Below are 22,201 nucleotides of genomic sequence, written 5' to 3'. Positions count from 1 at the left end.
ATTATCCTGAGGTCTGCAAATGTTGCATAACATCTCCTTGCTCGTTGTTCTGTCACTTTAAAATGAGACAGGTCAAGGTACAATTGTTTAACACAACTTCATAACAGTCAAAAAGTATGCAGTAGTTCATGTCATATTGTATTATTTCATGCATCTAGTAGTGTTTGATAAATGTCAATACATGTCGAGTCATCAGCAGTCAATTTCAATGCTTCATAACTAAGTTTGTAATTTTGTCAAACTCAAAGTCCTTCCATTTCAGGGGTCACATTAGCAGGTCAAATTGTTCTGTCGGGTTCATAATGCTAAAATGTTCTAGTCTTTTACTGGATATCCTGCATTTATGAAGCATACTACTATTAATGAACCTGTTGTAAAAGACGTGAGCATATTCAGTTCATATCTGGTTTGTTATGCACTGCAACAATTTATTTTGGAAAGTTTACTGGACGATTAGTCCACAGCGGTAACTGCAGTACCAACTTCTTCCCAAAAATATCCTAAGCATACATAGCAACACGCTTGGTTACATCTGAATCTTCGGCGCTCGATGACCTGTTCAAGTTCCTACTCTGTTGGAATGGAAAACCTTGCTGTTTAAAGAGAGACTCGTCGCTCATCCTGAGCACTCATTACGTCCTAGTTACCTTCCATTGTTTCAAAGCTGCAGACGACACTACGCGCATCATCACATGACTGGGCACTTTTCCAAATTTGGCCAAATCTATTTCTCTGGGGACAAAGTCTTTTCAAATGTACCCCCTGACGTCACATTTTTCGATTACGTGGGGATCTAACGTATCTATGCTATCGTCACATAATGTATTCTGACTAATCGCATCACGGCATGAGCATGTTTTATAAAGTCATTTATGGTCCAATTGTGACAATAACTGAACACACCTGGACACGTAATATGAATGCCGTCTCCGTTTCCACTTTACTTAATCAGAAGTTTCGGTTTCTGCTAAGGACTCCAGTCATTGAAGGAAAACCTTTACAAATCTGTATAGTCCAAAAACAATTCGTTATACAACCTCTTGTAATTTTAAGCAGTTGCAGTTAAGCATTAAATTCAGTGGCTTAATAGTCACCGTAGAAGAAGTCTGGAGGTCTAGGTAATGACCTGCATTTGGTCATGGCAGTCAATAAGAACGTACGTGCACTTTCTCGGAAATTCTTGACCTAATTTCTATTACAGTTGGCACACACATGCATATCAATGTGTTTCTAATACTAATCCAATACTAACACCATGCAAGCGATTTTAACAATCGTTCATGACGGAGCCGGAATGTAGAAACCACTGGATTTGTTTCTAAGGTGTAAAAGGCATCAGCTCATGTCATACCTCTCCCTGTCGATTTGTCCACCAATATAGCCATTATTAACCATTTCTTTACATTTTTGTCATGTAGAGATTAATATCTAAGATATACTATGACGAATTTGTTTCAAAGTTAGTATTTGGACAAAACCCTATGTCGTACATAATCGTATCAATTTTTACCGATATAATCCAATGCGGCGGTCAGGTGGCCTTTTTTTCTTGTATAGATCCATAACTTTTTCTTACCAGGACCCATTCATATACACATCGATTAATTTTAGAGTTCATCAAATGTGATTTAACAGCGATCATTTTGTATCAATTCTTCACGTCAAAGGCAAACAAGTACTATGATACACATCTGCACATCAATGTGTGCACTCACCAAATGTGATGTGACTTCCAGACGACCATCTTATTGTCTCTTCATGTACATGAACATGCGTTAACAAAGATGTAAGATGAAAAGAAACGAAAGCAACACCGTTCTAAATCAGTAGTTTCTCTCTCTGTAGATACTGTCATTTCATTTTGATGTCACGGGCCATTAGCTCCAACACTGGCAAAAATGAATCAAGAAAGTGGCGACTTTGAAAAACAAAGAAATAGTGAGTTTGATTTTTTCCCTCCCTTTTATATATATATATATATATATATATATATATATATATATATATATATATATATATATATATTATATATAAATTTAAGCAATGACCCACGCAGCAGGAGGGTATACACGAAATTTTGGTACTATGCGACATATAGCACAAGCCGACAGGCTCGATGGAGCGAATTGTACCAAAATTGAGTGAATACCGGACTGCGACGGGGATTATTGATAATATATTATGTCAACTTGTGTGTCTTTGTTGTCTTCCATGAGTATTTTCGTCACTCTAAGCCACAAATGCAGAAAAAGGATGTCTGAGAGATTGAACGGAAGTTTGGAGTACGTTGACAACACACGCACACTCCTCGGCGTTGCCTGTCATCAACATGGCATTATATTCAAATGGAATGCGAACACTATATTTGTTAAAAACTACCTGCTGCAGAAACAGAAAATGGGTAAAGGGTTCAAATCAAGCGAAAAAGTAACATCGTTTCGTAAATTTGCATAAGAACAATAGTCCTGGCTTTTGGGGCTTACTAAAAATGTATTTGTCTCATTCAGTCCCGAATACGTCGACCGTCTCGTCGCGACATTGAGAGGTGGTACAGTGAGGTTAAAGGAATTATTTTTATGGATAATTTGAACGTTAATTGTACCAGCAAACAAGCAGTTTTGAAATAATCCAGATGTTGGATGACAGCCCAAACTCTGGGAAAGAACATCTGACATAGCGTTTTTGTGAGGAAGTGTCAATTTATTTGTGTATGAACGAATACTAGCTTCATTCTAAAGAGCTGCATGTCGCGTCTCGACTCCGCTGAATCAAGCAAAAGTGCACAGTGCGCAGTTGCACAAATGGAATGATTTGTGTACATCACACCAAAATGTGCTGCTTCAGAGATGTCTTTCATCATCAACCCCCAAATTATTTTAACCAAGAGGTATGTTACAGACCTACACTTTTTCTGAGTATCGAAATTCGGAATTCGGTCTTTGAACAAAGCGGACTCTTTCGGTTTAAGTTTGGAGGTATGTTCAAATGCACCCACATGGCAGTTTTCGAATATGCTGGTTTAGGGGCCCGTTTCACCACTGCTATCAGTGCTAAAACTTAGCTTTGGTGGAATGAGCTCTCGTCCAACCAGAATGACGCATGGTAGCATGATATAATATAATCTAAGTTTTCCCCTCACAGAAACTGGCAAGGTAAGGATTATACGCATCCACTAATTCTGTTGGTCTCGATGTCTTCCCACAAATGTTACATCTGCCCAATGTTTGTGTCCCCTTTCCCAAAACGTCTACCTGGTTGGTCAAAGTTACTGTTTTAACCATACGGTCTAAAAACTATGGTGGGGCACTTAGGTCATTATACGGAGAACATCATTGCGTACAAGATTGACTATTAGAATTGAATAAATTAATCAGATAAAATTAAATGTGGACTCCGCACTCTGATTTGGCTGTTGACTGTCACAATTTTTTTTTCACAACGTACAATTTTGCAACATTGACGGGAAGCGCGCTAAACTTAAGTAGGTCAGGTCAAACTGATTATATAAGACTTTCCTTTCCTGCCGCAACACAATTGTTCTTTGTATGTTCGATACTCGATCGATTGAACAATTTGCCCGCTTAAATAACTGTCTCATTTTGATGCATTCAAAGGTCAAAGATAGATACTATCAGCTGCAAGGCCAAAGAGAAAAAAGGAAAATGAGATCTTTGTTAAATTGAAAATTGGGAAAACGGAAATATGCATCACGGGAAAAAAGAGTTTGGTGGAGGGAAATTTGAATGGCCTCACAGTGCCATCCTCACAGCAGAATTTCTATATTTCAATCTCAGACCAGATATTTTAAATTGAAAATAGACCCTAAGGTTAATAGTCGCGCCAGCGGCTTACTGACTACGCATGAGCAGATTAATAATATACTATGCGAATAACGGGAAGTGTACCCTACTTTCATGGGCGCTGCCACGTTTATCTTCATTTGAGTGCTTGTAAATAATCGAATTCGAAACGTGTAAAGTGTTATTTTATAACACACCATTAATAAAATATATCTCTTTCTTATCGCTAGTAAGTATTATTATCCATCATGTCACCGATACAAAATATAGTTACTTTCACGCCTAAAAATTAAAAAAAGAGAACTGTCGTGCATATAAACCAGGACATACACAAAGAATGTTGGGATTGAATTTTGGAAAAACGCCCTCTGTGTCAATAACTAGATGCAAAAAGTGCCAGTTTTTAGACTGACCGTTATAGTTTTCAGCTTGCAAGTGGAAGTTGGGCAGTGCAGTTTTTATTGCAACGATAATGATGGCACAATAGGTAGTTATCATGGTAAAAATTGCCAAATATTATGTCCAACATTTCTAAACATAAAACAGAAGATCCGCAGGGTATCGTGTACATGAACTGTTTTCATCAGAGAGTAAAGTGGGCATAGTTGTCGTACAAACGTATATAGCAAGTAACGATTAATTCCAATTTATCCTTTTCTATTACTAATTATGAATCAATAAAAATAACATTTCTAGTCCAATAACCCCTGGCGCGACACCAAGGGCTGAGCCCCATATAATATTAACCAACATGATTAAACCATTTGAAAATTGAAAATTAGCTCCATTGCGATCTTCTTTTTTGAAGGTACAAATTGGTTTATTGGTTGGCTAAAGTGTCCCACGGATTCTAAAAATCAAAAGGAACACTATTTGTGTTATAGTTTGGCTTGTAATTGTACAGAGAGCATCATCATTATTTGTCAAGAAAATTATCACAGCCTAGAAAGTCACTATTGAACATTCTTTACCCTAAATGCACCAATATAGCAAGATATGCAGGGAAAATGTTTAGCCCTAGGCTACCATGAGAAGTAATTTGATGTTTTTGTGAAATTCAAATATCATATTTTTGTTCACATCTGCACTTTCCAACACACTGTTCTGATCAAGTACATTTTTATCAAACTGTCAAACACTAATTATAAAAGCATATAATAGTTAAGTATTTAAAAAAAATTCATAGTGGAATTCGAAAATCAAATTTGTTGTACACATCAAGCACACATATCAATTACTGAAATCTGTCCATAAATGTACATATTGCTAGTCTTATATTGGCAAAAATGTTCATAGTTTTGCATAGTATAGTAAATCAACATTTTTTGTGAAATTCCAAAATCGAATATTTCTTATACACATGTTCACTTGTAACTTCCCTATTCTAAACAAGTATATTATTTCCATCAACCGTAGTCCACGTTTGTTCTCGAGGGTCTATGGTTTTATATTGGATATAATTAACTGTTTTGTCATAGCCTCCAATGTATAGTGTATCAACATTTTCGTTGAAATTCCAAAATCTAATTTCTTTTTTACGTATACACTTGTAACCATCCTTTTCTAATCAAGAACACATATATCAATTATCTAACGTCTATAATTGCATAGATATTGCTAGGTTGATATTGATAGTTTTGGCATTGGCGACCATTTATAGTTGATCCACATTTTCGAGGAAATTCCATGATCTAATTTCTTATACACATACATTCATTTCAAGAAAAGCACATTTATTTATAGTGAGCGTGCGAGCGTGAGTGATTCACGAACTCTACAGCGTGTGGAGGGGTCACAGTTAGAAAAATTGTAACATCTTAGCTCGGTTATTGAACCAATCTTTTTGAGATTGGGGATTTGGCCGAGCGGTTTGGTCTGTGGCTTTTCTGATAGGCGACTTGGTTGTAAGTTCGAACCCGTTTGAAACCATCGTATTATATAAATTATCAAAGAGAGATATACAGGTATTGATATAGCTTTTGCGTAGGGAAAAATTGTTAATACTTTTCCCAATAGACTTCCTTCAATATAATTTGATAGCCATGAACGAAACACTATATTGGCCACATCTTTTCTTCTAATAGTTTTGCAAAAAAAGATGACCTTCCCCTATAGGCGTGCGTGAAATATCACCACCCTTCAAAACCCATTGCACGTAAAGTGGCTACCCACCCTCAAATACACCGCCCTCCCAATGTTATTTCTGTCCTGTCGCTAGTCCCTAACCACAAGAAACCTGGTTACTTGTGGTGTCCTGCATCATGGTGTAGTCGCATTAAAGAGTGGAGTTAATAAACAGAGCGAAATTCTGATGTCTCAGTGCACTATTGCTCTTAGTTTCAATAGAGCTAACCTTAACACGAATAGAACTAATTTGGGATAATTGGATCTTCATAATTTTCAAATTTCTCAAAAATGTTAGGTGCCCTATAGCTTAATGTCTCAATATTACAAATTACTCATAAAAACAAGTGTGTAACGTAAAAAGAAAGGCAGATGAGCGTACATTTGCAGATTTTAAAGACATTACTTCACCATCCAATTATCCCAAATTAGTATCAATCGTGTTACTTGATAACTTTTGCTGAAATCTTACTTTGTGGCTTGTAACGCGGGTTCACGATGCAATTTGATTTAGTAGGCAAGTAAGAAAGGTCCATTTTTAATAGTTAAAAATGATTTCAAGTTTATTTAGAAAATGTTGGCAGCTAAAAGTTACGAGGGGGTAACCAATCTAATGTAAGAGCCAACCTTTGATAATTCGGGAGTCATTAGTGTACATGTGACAGCAGAGCAATAATGTAAACACATAAATATTAATAGACGTGGGCAGTTGTGACTCTGGTTATGATAGTCACATCTGGCCTCGTCTAGATCTGTGTGGGAGAAAAGTTGTCATATAGTTTCGGGCTATATGCCGGGCACAATGTAACTTTTCGTAGTATTTGACGCAGACTTTGCATTCCCTTTATATTTCATTAAATAAAGAGACGCAGCCAAACTTGTATTATCTTCGTTACAATAATCACTAAACTAAGCCATGTACGTATTTACTTTCATCTTTCAGAGCACATTTATGTTTACACAAAAATAAAAAGGGTGCGTGATTTATCTGGCCGCCAACATACTGTTTTAAACAAGGAGAATATCGGGCAAAATATTTTCAACGATGGCAACATTTCGTTGGATGAAAAATACGGCAGGACGGTGGCAAGACGGTCGTCGGGTGACCAGTTAGTAATAGAAATGGAATGTAAAGAGCTAGGAGAGTTGGATAATCTGTGGAATGACATGGCGAATGGTGAATTGACTAGCCTTATGCAAAGTCAAATAGTAACACGTGAAGTCTTGTCAAGACTAGATGTCGAAGAAATTACACTAGAGACATACGTCAAGAAGTGGGAATACTCTCGATGTTGGAAGGACATTACGTACAATCTATCAGGTGTGTTATCACTGTGAGCAGTATTTTGTTTACTTTCACATATATGACTAGTATAGAAAATGTAAATTCAATTGCTTGCATGTGATATGTCTTAGGACTACTGGCGGATTGGATATTCGGATGATTTATATTTGGTATCTTTAGGGTTCACTTTCTGGGAAAGATTAGTGATGTTACTACATGTTGATATTAAAAGAATGACAAGACCAAAGCGCATAAAATGACTATGACTCCATATGTAATAAGTAGTAACTGCTAACCAAACATTTAGTTATGAAAAACCCTAAAAGTTACGAATAGAAATTTGAGTAAATTTACGAAGAAATAATGGCACTTAGTAACTTTGACGTCATAACATTTACGGCCTCTGGAAGTAGTTAGTTACTTTTGTAGAACTTATAATCAACACATTACACTGAAAAGACGATGCAGTTTTTCCCTTGAAGGGTATGTCGTTTGAAATACTATGTGCGTTAATACATACTTTTTCATTTCTCTCACAGACACGAGCTCTAACACTTCTTCGGAAGATAGAAGTGATCCTGAAGATCAACTAGAGGTTTCGCAAAATCCAACCAAACCAGTCATTAATTCTCTGTCAGAAGACATGAATGAGGCAGAAGATCGACAGGAAGAATTGCAAAATCGAAAAGGCTCGTCCATCGATACTGTTTTGGCAGAAACACGACGGTTACCCGAAGATCGAGTACATGTTGAACTAAGTCCTAAATACGACGAAAAGACAAAGGTCAGCGTCAGTTACGCTATTATGCGTCTCAAATTGAAAGATTTTAAACTTCTGCTTTACTTTTAGTACGGAAATTTTTCAATTTCCCTCTTGAAATCAAAAAATAAAAATTAGGGGTCACCCTGCAATTTTTAGACTAGAAAAACAAAGTGCCAAATAATTGCGGACTGATACAATTCAAAATCAATTAAATAAATCGGATTTTTTGTGATTTTCACGAAACTTGGACAGTGAAAATTTTCATTGCTACACGAACTTCTATATATTAGCCCCAAATCCCTTCCAAAGTGATAAATAAACCATCGATCTGTAACCGAGTTGCTCGCAGACTTTCTGAATGTCAGACTTTGCCCGAACAAGAAATCAAAGTGTCTTGTAGGGAATTTACTGAATATTTTATTGTTATAGTGTATTGCATTGACCTTTGTTATCTTTATAATGTGTCTTCTGTTGTGTTTGAGATTTATAAGAACAGTCCCGTTCAAAGTTGAAAAGCACGTCACGATGTTGTCGGTACCGGTGCGCGAATAATTTACGTTAAGAACCATTGATAGTAAACTATTAGGAGAGATTTGATGGCCCATTAGTTGCAAACAAATTTCTAATCAAAAACAAACATAGGCAATTTTAGACGTGGCGAGAGAAAAGGAAATATTACAGAGTCCCTGCACCCATCATAACTTTTTTTCAGAAAATCATATAGATTATAGGGCAAGATTCAAGACAATCCATACACATGTCCCTGTATTTTATGTATGTTGAGAGAATTTGATATAAACTGTGATTTATTCTTTTAAATATTTTAGGAGCAGATCGTCCAAGTTTCAAGTAATGCAGATCCAGCAAGATCAAGACAACAAGGTATTTTCCCGTACCTGAACTTTATGCAGTAGACATATCAAATTTCAACAATGAGCGAATTCCTTGACTGCGTTAGACTCAGTTAGTTGTTAATTGCAACATACTCTTTTCTGTCCATTTTGGTATTGCAAAACTTTTAAAAAACGCTTGCTACACAATTTCTTCTTTTAATTTCAGAATTCCATGAAAAGTGTGAAATCGGTAATGTCGAAATGGTCAGTCAAGCTTTTAGTGGTCTCGCAGGGATGGACTCAGAATACAACTTGGGATTTCTCGTCTGTTTGATTTGCTCCAAGCAATTTAAAAATCCGAGGATACTGGAATGCTATCACTCATTCTGTGAGCATTGTTTGTTGAACCTTGACCTACAGGGCGGGAACATGCTTAAATGTCCAAAGTGCGGAGATTTGTGTCGTTTGCCTCCAGGTGGTGTATCTGCGCTGCCGATCAACAACATGCTAAAAGAAAAGCACGCATCTTTAGATATCGACCGAAACTTCAAAAAGACTTGTGAGATATGTGAAGAAAAGGAAACAACACATGTTTGTATTGATTGTGACTTTCAAAGTTTCTGTGAGAAGTGTGCAAACTTTCATCTGAAAGCTAGGGTTTCAGCTTCCCATAAAACTCTGACCTTACAGGACTACAAAAAGCAACGGTTACTAAAGCCTTTTGCAGTGCAGCGGGTGTTTTATTGCACTGTACATAGTACAAATAATACAAGTCCTAACCCTATTAAATTTTACTGTGATATCTGTAAAATACCCGTATGTATTGATCACACTAATGATTCGAACAACGTGCCTAGTCACTTGAAAAAGGTGTATAATAAATATACCAAAGACCTAATTGATTGGTTTGACAAATTAACAAAAAAGTTGTCCATTTATCATCGTTCTGGAGACTTGGAAAACCAGGGTTGTCTTGATGACATTAAGATCAGAGGAACGAGAAGTGTGTGTAGTTGCATAAAAATGCTTCTAGATCTCAGCAATGAGGTCGCTGTGGTTTCGTCCTATAAAGATATCGTACCTCTCCTTCCAGATGATATTCGGTAGACGATTTGTATCAACCAGGAACGTTTTGAGTTGTTGCATTTTCTTGCTAGTATGTTAATATCTTCGTCAAATCAAGTGCATTATCAGACAGCAAATTATTAAAAATTCAACGTCCATAATACTTGCTGACAACTAAAAACAGCGGGGTTTGAGGATAATTTGATATCGAATAACGAACATTGGGTTTTATTTATTTGCGCTTTTTGTGAAAATGTATCAATGTTTTCTTAAATTCTATTGTATTGTTTGAATCTCTGTATTTGAAAGAAAGGTTTGTTTGCAACTATGGCAGTTTTACAGCTTTACATTTCTCAGAGCTGTATTTTGTTATCAGTTTATTCAGTGCTTGTACAAGACGTCCAGGCGTTGCAGGTTTGATTGCCGCTGCCTGTTAAATCACTATTTTGGCCCTTTACCGGACGGGTAATAATTCTTCGATGTTGACTTTTGCACCCATATTGTTGCTATGGACTAAGTAGCCTTTCAGAAATTTCAATTTTACCATCTGTTCTCCGATAGTCTGCTCCATCCATCTGACTCGCTCCAGGCAACAGATTATGCTCTATAACCAGTTGTTGTGGATGGTCATGTCACTCCTTAATTTCTGTGGCATAGCTGCTGAGTCAGACCGTAAGTTCACTTCAAAGTACGTTATATAGTGCACTTAGAAGTCCTTTGCATCATAGTTTGGTGGCGCCTTTATTTCAAACCTGACCTGAATCATCGCAATAAACTGTTCAAAAATGATCGTGTCGTTGCTTTTGTACATTTAATGTCTCTTCGCTGCTGATGTATCGATACCCAAGGTAGATTATTAACGGCTTCAATGCAGTAAGCACCTACATGTAAACTGTGTCGCTAACATTGCGTTCGTTTCCTGCAGATTTGAAAACAAATAAACAAAAATAAGGAAGCTGTTACATTCGACAAGAAAGACAACAATTCACGATATTACAGACGAAATGCAAAATGCAAAAATATTAAGGCAAATTATTAATCTCAAAGCTAAAGAAAACTCGTGATGTTCATAATCAAGGCGAAGCATCATTCAGGAAATATGGTACAGGAGCGTACGTTGGTCTATTTTTGTTATGTTTTCGTTTGAGAGGGGTCGTTATCTTAAAGGGTCACAAAATGTTCCGCATGCATCTTGATGATGGTCACAATTTTGCGTACATTGGGGAGCAAAATGCACCGATAGACATGTACATCGAATTCACGCAAATAAATGTGTATTAGAGAATCACATCCGACAAAAAAGACAAACGATGGAAGTAAGGTACGATCACAATTAACGGCAGTGTTGAGAAAGAGAAAGGGCAGAAATAAACTCAGCATTGAAATGGGGGTCTTTGAATATTCCAGAGTACCACGAGAAGCCGCCAACTTTTCACATTATGCAAATTATACCGGTAAATCACACTAAATGGGTAGACAATAATTTTTGTAAAATAGCTGACAATCATAATCACTCTATGCTGGTGTACACTATAGGAAGTGAAGGAATGCAAAATAGTAGCAACAGTTGACTTAAAAGGCACACAATGGGCCTGGGAACAAGATGTTTGGGCAAATTGTTCAACTAACAGGTACAATAGTTTAATATGAATTATTTTCAAGGTTTGACCAGTAGACCCAGTAGTATAACATATTAATATCTGTATGAAATTCAAGTTTCATATTAATTGCACACCTAAGCACTTCTAATCACCTTATTCTTGTTAATTAAATTTACGGCAATTGTCAAATATTTACAAATGCCCTAAGAGGGAAAAAGGTTCATAGTTTGTACCGCCGTGTAGAGAAATGGCACTTTTCTGTCAAATTTCAAAACTAAATTTCTTGAACAAAAATGCCCTTCTCATCTCTGTATATTATTGAAGTGAGTGAAATGACACTTTTGGGTGATATTTCAAAATCAAATATGCAATGCCCTTCCAGTGAAGTACATCCATATCAAATGTCAGACGTATGTATGTGCAAAGATATATCTGCTTTATTTTGGGGAAAAGGTGTTGAGAGTTTGTTCAAGGACTACAACATACAGAGAAATAGCACTTTAGATGAGATTTCAATATCAAATTTTCGGTGGACGAATGCGCTTTTATTACCACACTCTAGCGAAGAAGAATTAAAGCGGCTAATAATTGCATGACTTGTGTGTGCATATCCTTATTTGTTACCGCTGTGGTTTGTTGTGTGTGTGTGTGTGTGTGTGTGTGTGTGTGTGTGATACATGCATGTATTTATCTCTCTATCAATCAATCAATCTCTATATATCTGTCTATGTCTCTACCTATCTATCTATCTATCTATCTATCTATCTATCAAGCCACTTAACTGTCTATCTGAAGATAGATAGATAGATAGATAGATAGATAGATAGATAGATAGATAGATAGATAGATAGATAGATAGATAGATAGATAGATAGATAGATAGATAGATAGATAGATAGATAGATAGATAGATAGATAGATAGATAGATAGACCGACAGATAGATAGATAGATAGACACACTTAATAAAAGTAGGCTTGGGATAAATCGTTATTAGTCCTCTGCACATTTTTACATTGGCTGGTCGGGCCTCCACACATTTTCCTGCTAACAAAGGGAGAGGTTGAAAATTAGCTAACGTTGTGTGGGAGCTGCGGAAAAAAAACTGCCCAAATATTTTCTCTTCTGCCAACCCTGCGGTTTATTGTGCTTGTTCCCTAAAGTTCTATCTGAAAAATTATATGGCCTATGCAAATCGCTATTATGTCTCTTATTGTTCCTCGGAGACACTGAAATAATTCTGTCGACGTTTCTATCTATTCCATAATATGTCCTTTACAAGTCCGGCATTTGCGACTTTAACGTGCGATAAGAAATCCATCGTCTGGAATGGCCAGTATTCATTTGGCAGAATATACATGACAGGTATCAGCTACATTCACATTTATCCAAAAACACGCTTTTTTGGTCAAATTGTTTCCCTTTACATCTTTGCGTTTTTACTTTTGTGAGATACTTTGCAGAGTAAAGGTTCAGCGAACTCGGTGGCAGGAGGTGAGATTAACATACTTTAAATGTACCAAAGCTATATCATGTGTGGATTAAATTAAGAGACGGCGCCGGGTCGAATGACCTGCTACCGAACAACTGATAGCAATGCTCCTAAACACTACGGAAGATGAATGAGACTGCTGCCGTTATCGATTAGAAGGGGTGTCACAAGTTAGCTATCGTATTTGCACTGATACGAGTTGTGAACACAATAGATCGTTTGTCATGCGATAGACACGCCTATCAGGTAACAGGTCATTTGTCACGTGATAAATACGCCTATCGCATGACAACATACCGCGACCTCACAAGGCGTTGATTATACAGACTTCCAGTATCAGCTACATGGTGCGCAGAACACACCATAAGCTTCTACAGCGTGAAGACTAAATACTGACCTTTCGCAGTGCATATAAACGGTAAGTACACAATAATGGCAAGCCCAATTTCCATGTACCTATACCTTCATTTTACAGTTTTTAGCTTCCATTAACCACTTCTCCCCGTCTTCTCTATGGCCAATAATGTGGCAGTGAGTGTCAAATTCGCATACTAAGCCAATTGTACAGTATGTGCAAAATGTTATCAATTGCGTGTTGAAATACGCTGAAGAATGGCTTCCTAATTATAGGTTTTTACCCGGATGCTACTTCAACAAAGTAGCGACGGATAGATGCTAGTATTAGTGATATCGCTAGTTTGTAGTTCAGATAGAGAACCAGAAACAGTAACTCGCAAGGCCGAAATCTAAGCGGGGTGGGTGGGTGTAGAGTGAAGTTCAAAACAACACGACAGTTTACAAAGAAGAGGAATTTCTTATCCTTGCAGAGCCGAACAACAATGTAATTTTGGCTTTCATTTCACCGATGTGACCGGTCTCAAATCATTTCAGGCCTTCTACTTTTACAGACTTTCTACTTTAACCTCTTATATAAACCATTGCGTTGCAGGTTCTTTCAACTTATAGTATGTATCTTACTCAATGATTATTACAATAGAGAACGGGGACAGTGACTTGGGGCTTCTCTGAATGTAATGCTTAGTGATCGATAAACTTCGTCAAGCAGCATGAACACAAAGAAGTGTGAAATTGGATTGAAAGATTATAATTTACAATGAAAACCTGCACCTTTTGATGCCTTCTTTTTGTCAAGGAGTTAAAATCCGGTGATAACTTGCAACTAAATGGCTCAAGATCCAATATTGAAACAGGGAAGGGAAATCACACGTACATAAACTATTGTCACAAACTTGTAGAACTTTTAATAAGAGTAAATATATTATAGAAATAACGGACGACACGCTCATTAACGTTTATTTATGGGCAAGGGCGAGAGGAAAGCCAAAGATTAACTTGGCTTTCCTCTCGCCCGCGCCCATTAATAATCTATATTGGTCAGCGCGGAGTTTGTTATTTCAATTATATCATCAGCGAACCCCGAGAAACCGTCAAAATTTAAGAAACTTTCCCGTGCGAACGACAACGGGGCCCCAGAACCTGTCAGTGAGTAGTGCGCGCGCTGCAAAAATTTTGCAAATCCGGAGATTTTTTGAAACACTAACACAAATGCTCCATTTTATTTTGTGGTTGATTATGATCTTTGTTCACATCACAATTTTCGTTTTAGTTACTATGTTTACGATATTATTCATATTCACGGGCATGAAAACAAACCATTACTGTGTATTTGTGGGCAGTCATGCGGTACAGCTCGACCAATTAAAACGCAATGGACAGGCATGGTAATATATAATATTAATTTGAATCGCTTTTCATTGCTTCATTAGTAAGTGTCACTTAAGTCAGCATATAGGTCTGAAATTAGCCAAGTGTTCAAAATGCAACAAATTCCGAATTTTTAAAGAGTGTTGCTATAACAAGTCGTGCTTTAGATTTATCCGGTCCTAAGTATAATCCTAGCCTTACAAATAAGAAAACAAGACAAATTCCTTTTATTTCTCAACAGAAAGACACCATCGTTTGAAGAGCGGTTTCCGGTCATCCATTACGTTGCAAATACAGGGTCCATACTGCGCTTACGACGGTAAGGAGTCACATTCAATGTCTGTAGTATGCTTTCAGAATCATATTGCGTCAATAATATGACATGCGAGTCAAAATATATAGATTTTAATCTCTTTCATTGTACAAGTATGCTCAAATACATATAATAGTTGCTTAGGGAGCCGTCATTATTTACGGCCTGGGGGTCGGAGGAATTTTTCGGAAACTCGGGAAATTCGAGTACACTCCCCTCTGCCAACCATGTACCAACCATTCAAGTACACCCAACTGTAAAAAATTTTGACTGACCTACCCATTAGAACAGTTAAATATCAATAAATGTATTTGTAAAATTTACAAAAATAAAGCAAAATATAAAGACCTTTTAAATCTTTGTGTGCCGAGATTAACATTGGTTATCTCATGACGGTTGAAATAGGTGAAACCAACAAAATAAAATTCAAAGTCACAACAAAATACAGCTATAAAAGTTCACGCTATAACTAGTGTACAGCCATACAGTATTGTATGTGGATGGGTATCATGACAAGATTGTCCCTAAGACATCTGACTGGGCAGAATTTGAATGTACTGGGTAAGAACACGCGAGAGGCTGGGGGAGTGTCAGAGAGGGTGTCCCCTTTCTTGCATGGAAAATTATGAGAAATTGATGTGTGCAATGAGGAAGCCTGGTACAATCTGAGAGGTGTTTTCAATTTTTTAATAAGTAAAACTGTTAGAAGCCCACAAGGGGGAGAGTACAAGAGGGGGTGTTCCCCTCTCGCATCGAACTTTTGAGAAATTGATGTGTGAAATGGTGCAATCTGAAAGGTGTTTCAATTTATTTTACACCAAAAATTGAATAACCCCCTTCTTTCTCTCCACATTTTTGGCAACCCCCGTTGTAGCTTTCAATTTTTTGAGTGAACCCCTCAGATTCCTCCGACCTCCCCCCGGGCCGTAAATAATGACGACTCCCTTACATTGTACTTTACCTCTAACAACAGAATGCTATATTTATCACAGAGGCAGCCAGTGAAGCATTAATTCATAAATTGATTGGGATAAATAACTATCTTATATCAAACATTTATAGAACATAAGCTTGAACTGTGTTTTTGTGTGCCTACTCTATCGACCCCTCACTTTCTCTGTGTAGTATTTCAAAGAATACAGTGAATACCTGTCAATTTTACACCTTAAACCCTTCATTCTATACATCTACTGAACATCAACGTGGGTTTTTTTTCTTATTGATTCAAGAATGGACTTATATACCGTTAGCAATATCTAATGAGCTGGTAGATAGGATAACATTTACAAGATTCATTTTACTACACTCCATTATACACTATCTCGCCATCCGAAATATCCTTGTTCCTGAGAGCCTCCAAAGTCTTTTGTCGACAAAACCGCATTTTGTTTACTTTGAATACTTACAAGTTGCAATTGAAATTCTGGAACACCCCAAACCTGGTGACGTTTACTGTCTGTATCTCTACGTTAACCGATGGAGTGAAACGGGCATATTTATGTGATACATGAATTTAATGCTCGCTAGCCCGTGATTTAACTTCGAGCAAGGCCATCCGTTTAATTTACGACGGCGAGTGGTAGTTCAAATGTGAGCTCCCTCAAAACGATCTCAGACAAACTGTTCAAACAGGTCAACTTGTTTTTTCTCCACAAAATCGTTTTGTATGAATTCGGGGTACTTTAATCATGTATCATAACTGACGTTTCTACACAGACAACCATGTTGCGCTTGTGTAACTTGTCGAAGCAGTCTTTCAATGATAGCAATGGCAATGTGAACGGGCGCCACCAACGGCGTCTCTTATGATACTCTTTTGTTCATTCACTGTTCCACTGCACGTTAAGACAACATGCGACGACTTGCAAAATTCTGCATTTTTTTATTTTGAAAAAATCTCTATGAAAGGAGAAGGGCAGTGGAACAAATAATTATTATTGGTAAATAGTGTGTCAACAACAGACTGCCATCGGCTCTTCATTGCAGTCACTGCAAAATATTCGAATTTTACTGTCAAATTGCCGTAGCAGCTGAAAACCCAATCACAAAATGCGTGTCGCTAAAGATCGGACGTGCACCCTTCGGGATTACCAGAAAAATTATAATCGGGAAGCATGCAGTGGTGGATAATAGACAAGCTAGTTTTGTTCCCATACCTACTTTTGGTCTCTGCTGCATACGGACTGACGACACATATGGTATCAGTAGTGTGTGCAAAAGCTAGCCACTTCTCAAAAGGTCAAGAGTGCAAACTTTGATTTTGGATTGTTACTGTTAGTTAACCTAACATTTACTCCACACGTTCACATGCATTTATACAAAATACGTAGATATCCGTCGAGAGAAGTAAACAAACATGTATTATGCAAAAACAATTGTTTCAGCCATTGTTTTTTAAAAACTCTGCATCTTGAATATTTTGGTTATAGTTCATGAGTACTAATTAATCGATTTCACTGAAAAAGATTGCCCTTCATCATTATTCGCAGAACAGCTATTTTCTGACGTCATAATTATTTATCTTTGTTTCCTTAGGTTTCGGAATTAAGTCATCCGGGTACATCAACCGGAAGACCAAGCCAATCGGCGGTTTTTTCCACTGGCATTCGGGTGCAATTCGTCTACGAGAGCAACAGAACGGCACGACTTCGGGAGAAGAGTGAACAACAAATTACCTCACAGAGTACTTAAACAGACCAGCCCTAACCTGTGTAGCAACAATTTTTTGTGACAGAACAAAAGTCTACATCTAAATATTGAAAATCGACGGCTGCAAACCATTCGACAGACCGTGTAGGACACATAAAAAGACGAATAAAGAAACAAAACAAAGCAAAAAACAGATTTCTAGAAGTACACAGAAAAAAAGCAAAACCATTCGAAAATAAAGTATCAAATATCTAATATCATTGAAATGGCTGCTTCAGTTTCACAAACAACCGAAGAACTTGTAAAAGATATACAGGAAGATTTTCTTACGTGTACCATTTGTATAGAGCGTTATGAGCGACCGAAGATTCTTCCCTGTCACCATACATTTTGTGAGAAATGTTTGATAACAGATGTTAAGAAAAGCGATGGCTATTTTGAATGTCCAACGTGCCGAACTCCATGTAAACTGCCGGACGATGGAATTGAAGGTCTGGAGAACAACTTTTTCATGAACTCGCTCTTGGAAAAAATGCAGAAAACGCCAACAGAATCTCATGAGATACGGGAAAATCCCATAAAATGCGAAATCTGTGATGATGGTGACATCACACATGTATGTATAGATTGTCAATTGCAAAAATTCTGCGATCCATGCGCAAAGATGCACAGAAAAGCTAGAATATCCTCTAAGCATACGATTTTAACATTAGAAAAGTACAAAGAAGAAAGATCTAAGAATCCCTCGGCTGTTCTTCCCATCTCATACTGTAACATCCACAAAGAAAACCCGGCAAAGTTTTTCTGTGACACGTGTCAAGTCCCAATATGTTCTGAATGTACGGTAATCGAACACCCTAATAAGAGCCATGACTACAAGTATTTAAACGACGTAGCGGCTGAATACAGTGCCAAATTATCAGCAGATGTCAGACAATTGAAGGAAAAAGCCGACAAAATCGATGAGAGTAAAAGAGCAGCAATAAAGATTTTAGAATTTTATAATGAAAAACCAAGGCCGAGAAAGCGAAGATAACAGCGAAAGCTGCTGATTTAATAAACAAAATCACAGCAGAGGAAAATGCATTAAAGGCAGAAGTCACAGAGGAATACGATGTTCGCATTAAAAACCAAGAAATCCACAACGACGATTTACACTTTCGTTACAGTAGACTAGTCAGCATGATCAACTACTTAGAATTTGTAAGTCAACACGAGAATGCAACCCAGCTAATGTCATCAGAGGGCAGAGTAACTGACTGTATTCGAGAATTGGAAGGTTTAGAAAAGAAACCAGACATCGATCACGGAGAAGTGGAATTCGTCCCAGCCGCGGAAACTGACTCACTGGTAGGAGAACTGATCAACATGGCAAATGAATCCAATGTTGCTGATCCTCAAAATAGAGGCCGAACCACCACATTAAAAAACGCTGTCACAGTCATTAGTACAGACAGTAAGACCCTTGGAAATAACATTGAAATAGACGCGTTAACTGATAGTGTGCCAAAACTACTCCATTCAAATTTTCTAATATGCAGAGTTTGTTTTGAACAATTTTCAAATCCGAAGATCCTACCATGCCACCATACATTCTGTGAGAAATGTTTACACTCTTTACGCAAGAAAGACAGTAACAGACTTGACTGTCCCTCTTGTAAAGAATCATGTCAACTCACCGATGATGGCGTATCTGGACTCCCAAACAACACATACTTACAATCACTGTCAGCTAAAGTGCCGCAAAGTGCAAAAGAATATGTTGTATTGAATGGGAAATGCTCCATCTGCAATAAAGTGAAAGCTACACATGTTTGTATTTGGCGTCAAATAGATTTATGCTGTTCCGAATGTAGCAAAATAGTCAAAAACATAACAAAAAAGACACTAGCGACCGATGAGTGCGTTCTCACAATAGAAGAATATAAGAAATTTCGCTCCGACGACCAAACCAAAGTGCAAACAATGTCATACTGTAAAAGCCATAAGGGGTACCTGATAAATTTATACTGTAACACATGCAAGTCACCAATATGTTCAGCTTGCACAGAAAGTGTCCACCCAAAAGAAAAACACACAATTAATTTTCTTAAAAACGTTTCCGACGATTACAGAAAAGGGTTGGTTGAATCAATTCGGAATTTAAATAAGCAAGCAACAGTTGCAAGGGAACGTAAAAATGAGGGGAAGTTGTTACAAAATAACTTTGAAATGAAATGTGGAGATAGAGTCAGGAGTATTTCCCGGAAAGCTAAAACCATGCATGAAAAAGTAAAATTAGAAGAGACAACAATTCTTGAAGATCTAGAGAAAAAATACATTGTTAAAGTTAAAAAAACCCAAAGTGATATCGATGAACTTCAGATAAAATACGGTAAATTAGTCAGCATGGTAAGCTATATTGAAATGATGAGACATCACAAGAATGCAGCTGAACTGATGGCGGCAAAGAGAAATTTGAATAAAAAAATTGACGAATTGCTGGAAATGGACAACACTTCCGTCGTTGAGAAAATAATTGTTGAATTTCAACCTTGCGACGATGGAAGGCGTGGCGATCTGGTTGGCGTTCTGCGTAGCGATGTGTGTATCACACAGTGTACGGTTGATGGTGTTCCTCAGAGACTGATCAAAGGTCAAAATGTTGACCTTTTGATTACAACCAGAGATCACAGGGGTAAGGCAGTGAATCCGAATCAGAAGGTGAAGGTGACTTTGACGTTACCAGATGGATCTTACAAAGATGTGAAAGTGACAGAAAAAGGTGATGGGACACACACAGTGACAGTTCACGGAGAGGTGGTCGGAGATTACAAAGTTTCAATATCAGTATCCGGTCAAGCAATACCTGGTTCCCCATTTGACTTTAGAGTTCTCATACCATTGGTGAAGACTCTTGGAAAAAATGGAAAGGAAGACGGGTGCTTCGACAACCCTAAAGGTTTAGCATTTACTAAAGATGGAAATCTGGCTGTTGCCGACGTGGCGAACAACAGAATACAGGTTATTGACCTTGATGGCAAAATGGTGAGAACGTTCACGTTTACTCAGTTTGAGAAGAAATTTAAACCGTGGAATGTAGCAATATCCAAAGAAGGTCTTCATTTTATGACTGATCGTGAAAATAAGCAAGTTGTAGTAAGTGATGTCAATGGAAAGTTCATGAGATCATTCGGACAGACTGAACTTCGACACCCTATGGGTATTGCAATCCATCCACTGAATGGTATTGTCTACGTAACTGACTGGGATGGGAAGGCGAGTAAAGACACAGACAGAGATGGACACTACGTAAGGAAGTACACACAAGAAGGCAAATACATCAATTCATTTGGAGGCTATGGAGAAAAGAAAGGTCAATTTTGCGCTCCATATTCAGTTGATTTTGACAGTAAGGGAAAGGTCTATGTTTCTGATTTCAATAATAGCCGCGTACAGGTGTTCGATGAAAGAGATCGGTTCGTTCGTTCATTCGGATGTTATGGAGATGCTGACGGACAGTTTGAACACCCATCAGGGATTGTCGTCAGCAAGGATAACTTTGTCTATGTAGCCGATGAATATGCGAACAAAATCCAAAAGTTTGACACAAATGGCCGATTTATGTATCGTATTGATAGTGATGAAGACAATCTAAATCGTCCTATCGGAATTGTCCAAGCAGTTGACGATCCAAAGAAATTGATCGTTTCCGACAGTTGGAACCACTGCATCAAGGTATTTGTAGACTGAACGGTTCGTCGATCCTATTGAGAGTAGAGTGACAGTATCTGTGAATCTATAGAACGGTCAACAGATGTCGGTAAAAAGATAAGACCCTCTTTAACATTGTGACACTGACATTCTAATTTAAGTGAATGTCAAAATGCAATGAAATATAAATTACAATCAGCTTCAAGTGTGCCTAAGTGAAAGCACGCTTTCCTAAGAAATGCGATGAAAATCTGAGAGCGAAATGTCTGCTTTGGTCACTGATTTCACACGAAGAACAGATAAACATTTGCGTGTTGAATGTACACGTAACTAAGCAAACGTGAATTGAGCTATCTCACAACAAGATATAAATCAGTTTGTTTTCAATTGATTTACCAACACTTCAAGTTCAGCGATTATCTTTTGTAATCTTGTTTTTAAGTTTGCAGACGATGTATATTAACCAAAATGTACTCACAGTGGCATAGTTACGGAAATCTGGCCGACATTATTTACCCAGTAAGTGTACTCATGGATTGAACAGTTGACAGTTATAGTTTCGAGAGTAATGCTTGTTACGCTGTATTGAATGTTTTATTATATTTTTACGCCTTCTCAGTAAGTCATAGACGTTCCATTGTCTTTAGTATCCCTGTTTCTTGATATAATTTAACTGTATGTACGCCATGACAGACAAAAGACATCAAATTTATATGCAAATATTACACCGGGTAAAGCATTCAATTATAGTATTTTGATAAGATTAAACAGCATTGGTGAAATTTTTCAATTGTTTCCGTGATTTAGGAATTTGTAAGGAAACTCCAAGCATAGTGCCGCAAATTACGCGTTTCCTATT

At 37.4% G+C, this 22,201-nt stretch overlaps 2 protein-coding genes across 2 annotated transcripts; both read left to right on the top strand.

The window, feature by feature from the left end:
• Positions 1 to 1,855: 1,855 nt before the first annotated feature.
• On the top strand, positions 1,856 to 10,651 carry LOC139127236 (uncharacterized). The gene is made up of 5 exons (XM_070693146.1): positions 1,856 to 1,938; positions 6,868 to 7,245; positions 7,749 to 7,993; positions 8,800 to 8,854; positions 9,032 to 10,651. Exons 1-5 carry the CDS (start codon positions 1,899 to 1,901, stop codon positions 9,910 to 9,912), a joined length of 1,599 nt encoding a protein of 532 aa, XP_070549247.1. The 5' UTR covers positions 1,856 to 1,898; the 3' UTR covers positions 9,913 to 10,651.
• Positions 10,652 to 13,285: 2,634 nt separating this feature from the next.
• On the top strand, positions 13,286 to 21,381 carry LOC139127262 (tripartite motif-containing protein 2-like). The gene is made up of 3 exons (XM_070693174.1): positions 13,286 to 13,380; positions 14,929 to 15,006; positions 17,536 to 21,381. The coding sequence occupies exon 3, from the start codon at positions 18,832 to 18,834 to the stop codon at positions 21,379 to 21,381; it is 2,550 nt and encodes an 849-aa protein (XP_070549275.1). The 5' UTR covers positions 13,286 to 13,380; positions 14,929 to 15,006; positions 17,536 to 18,831.
• Positions 21,382 to 22,201: the final 820 nt, after the last annotated feature.

The sequence above is a fragment of the Ptychodera flava genome, unplaced genomic scaffold (genome assembly GCF_041260155.1).
Source record: "Ptychodera flava strain L36383 unplaced genomic scaffold, AS_Pfla_20210202 Scaffold_30__1_contigs__length_3116999_pilon, whole genome shotgun sequence".
Lineage (NCBI taxonomy): Eukaryota > Metazoa > Hemichordata > Enteropneusta > Ptychoderidae > Ptychodera > Ptychodera flava.
Note: the sequence above shows the minus strand (reverse complement) of the source record. Positions and strands in the feature narration are given on the sequence as shown.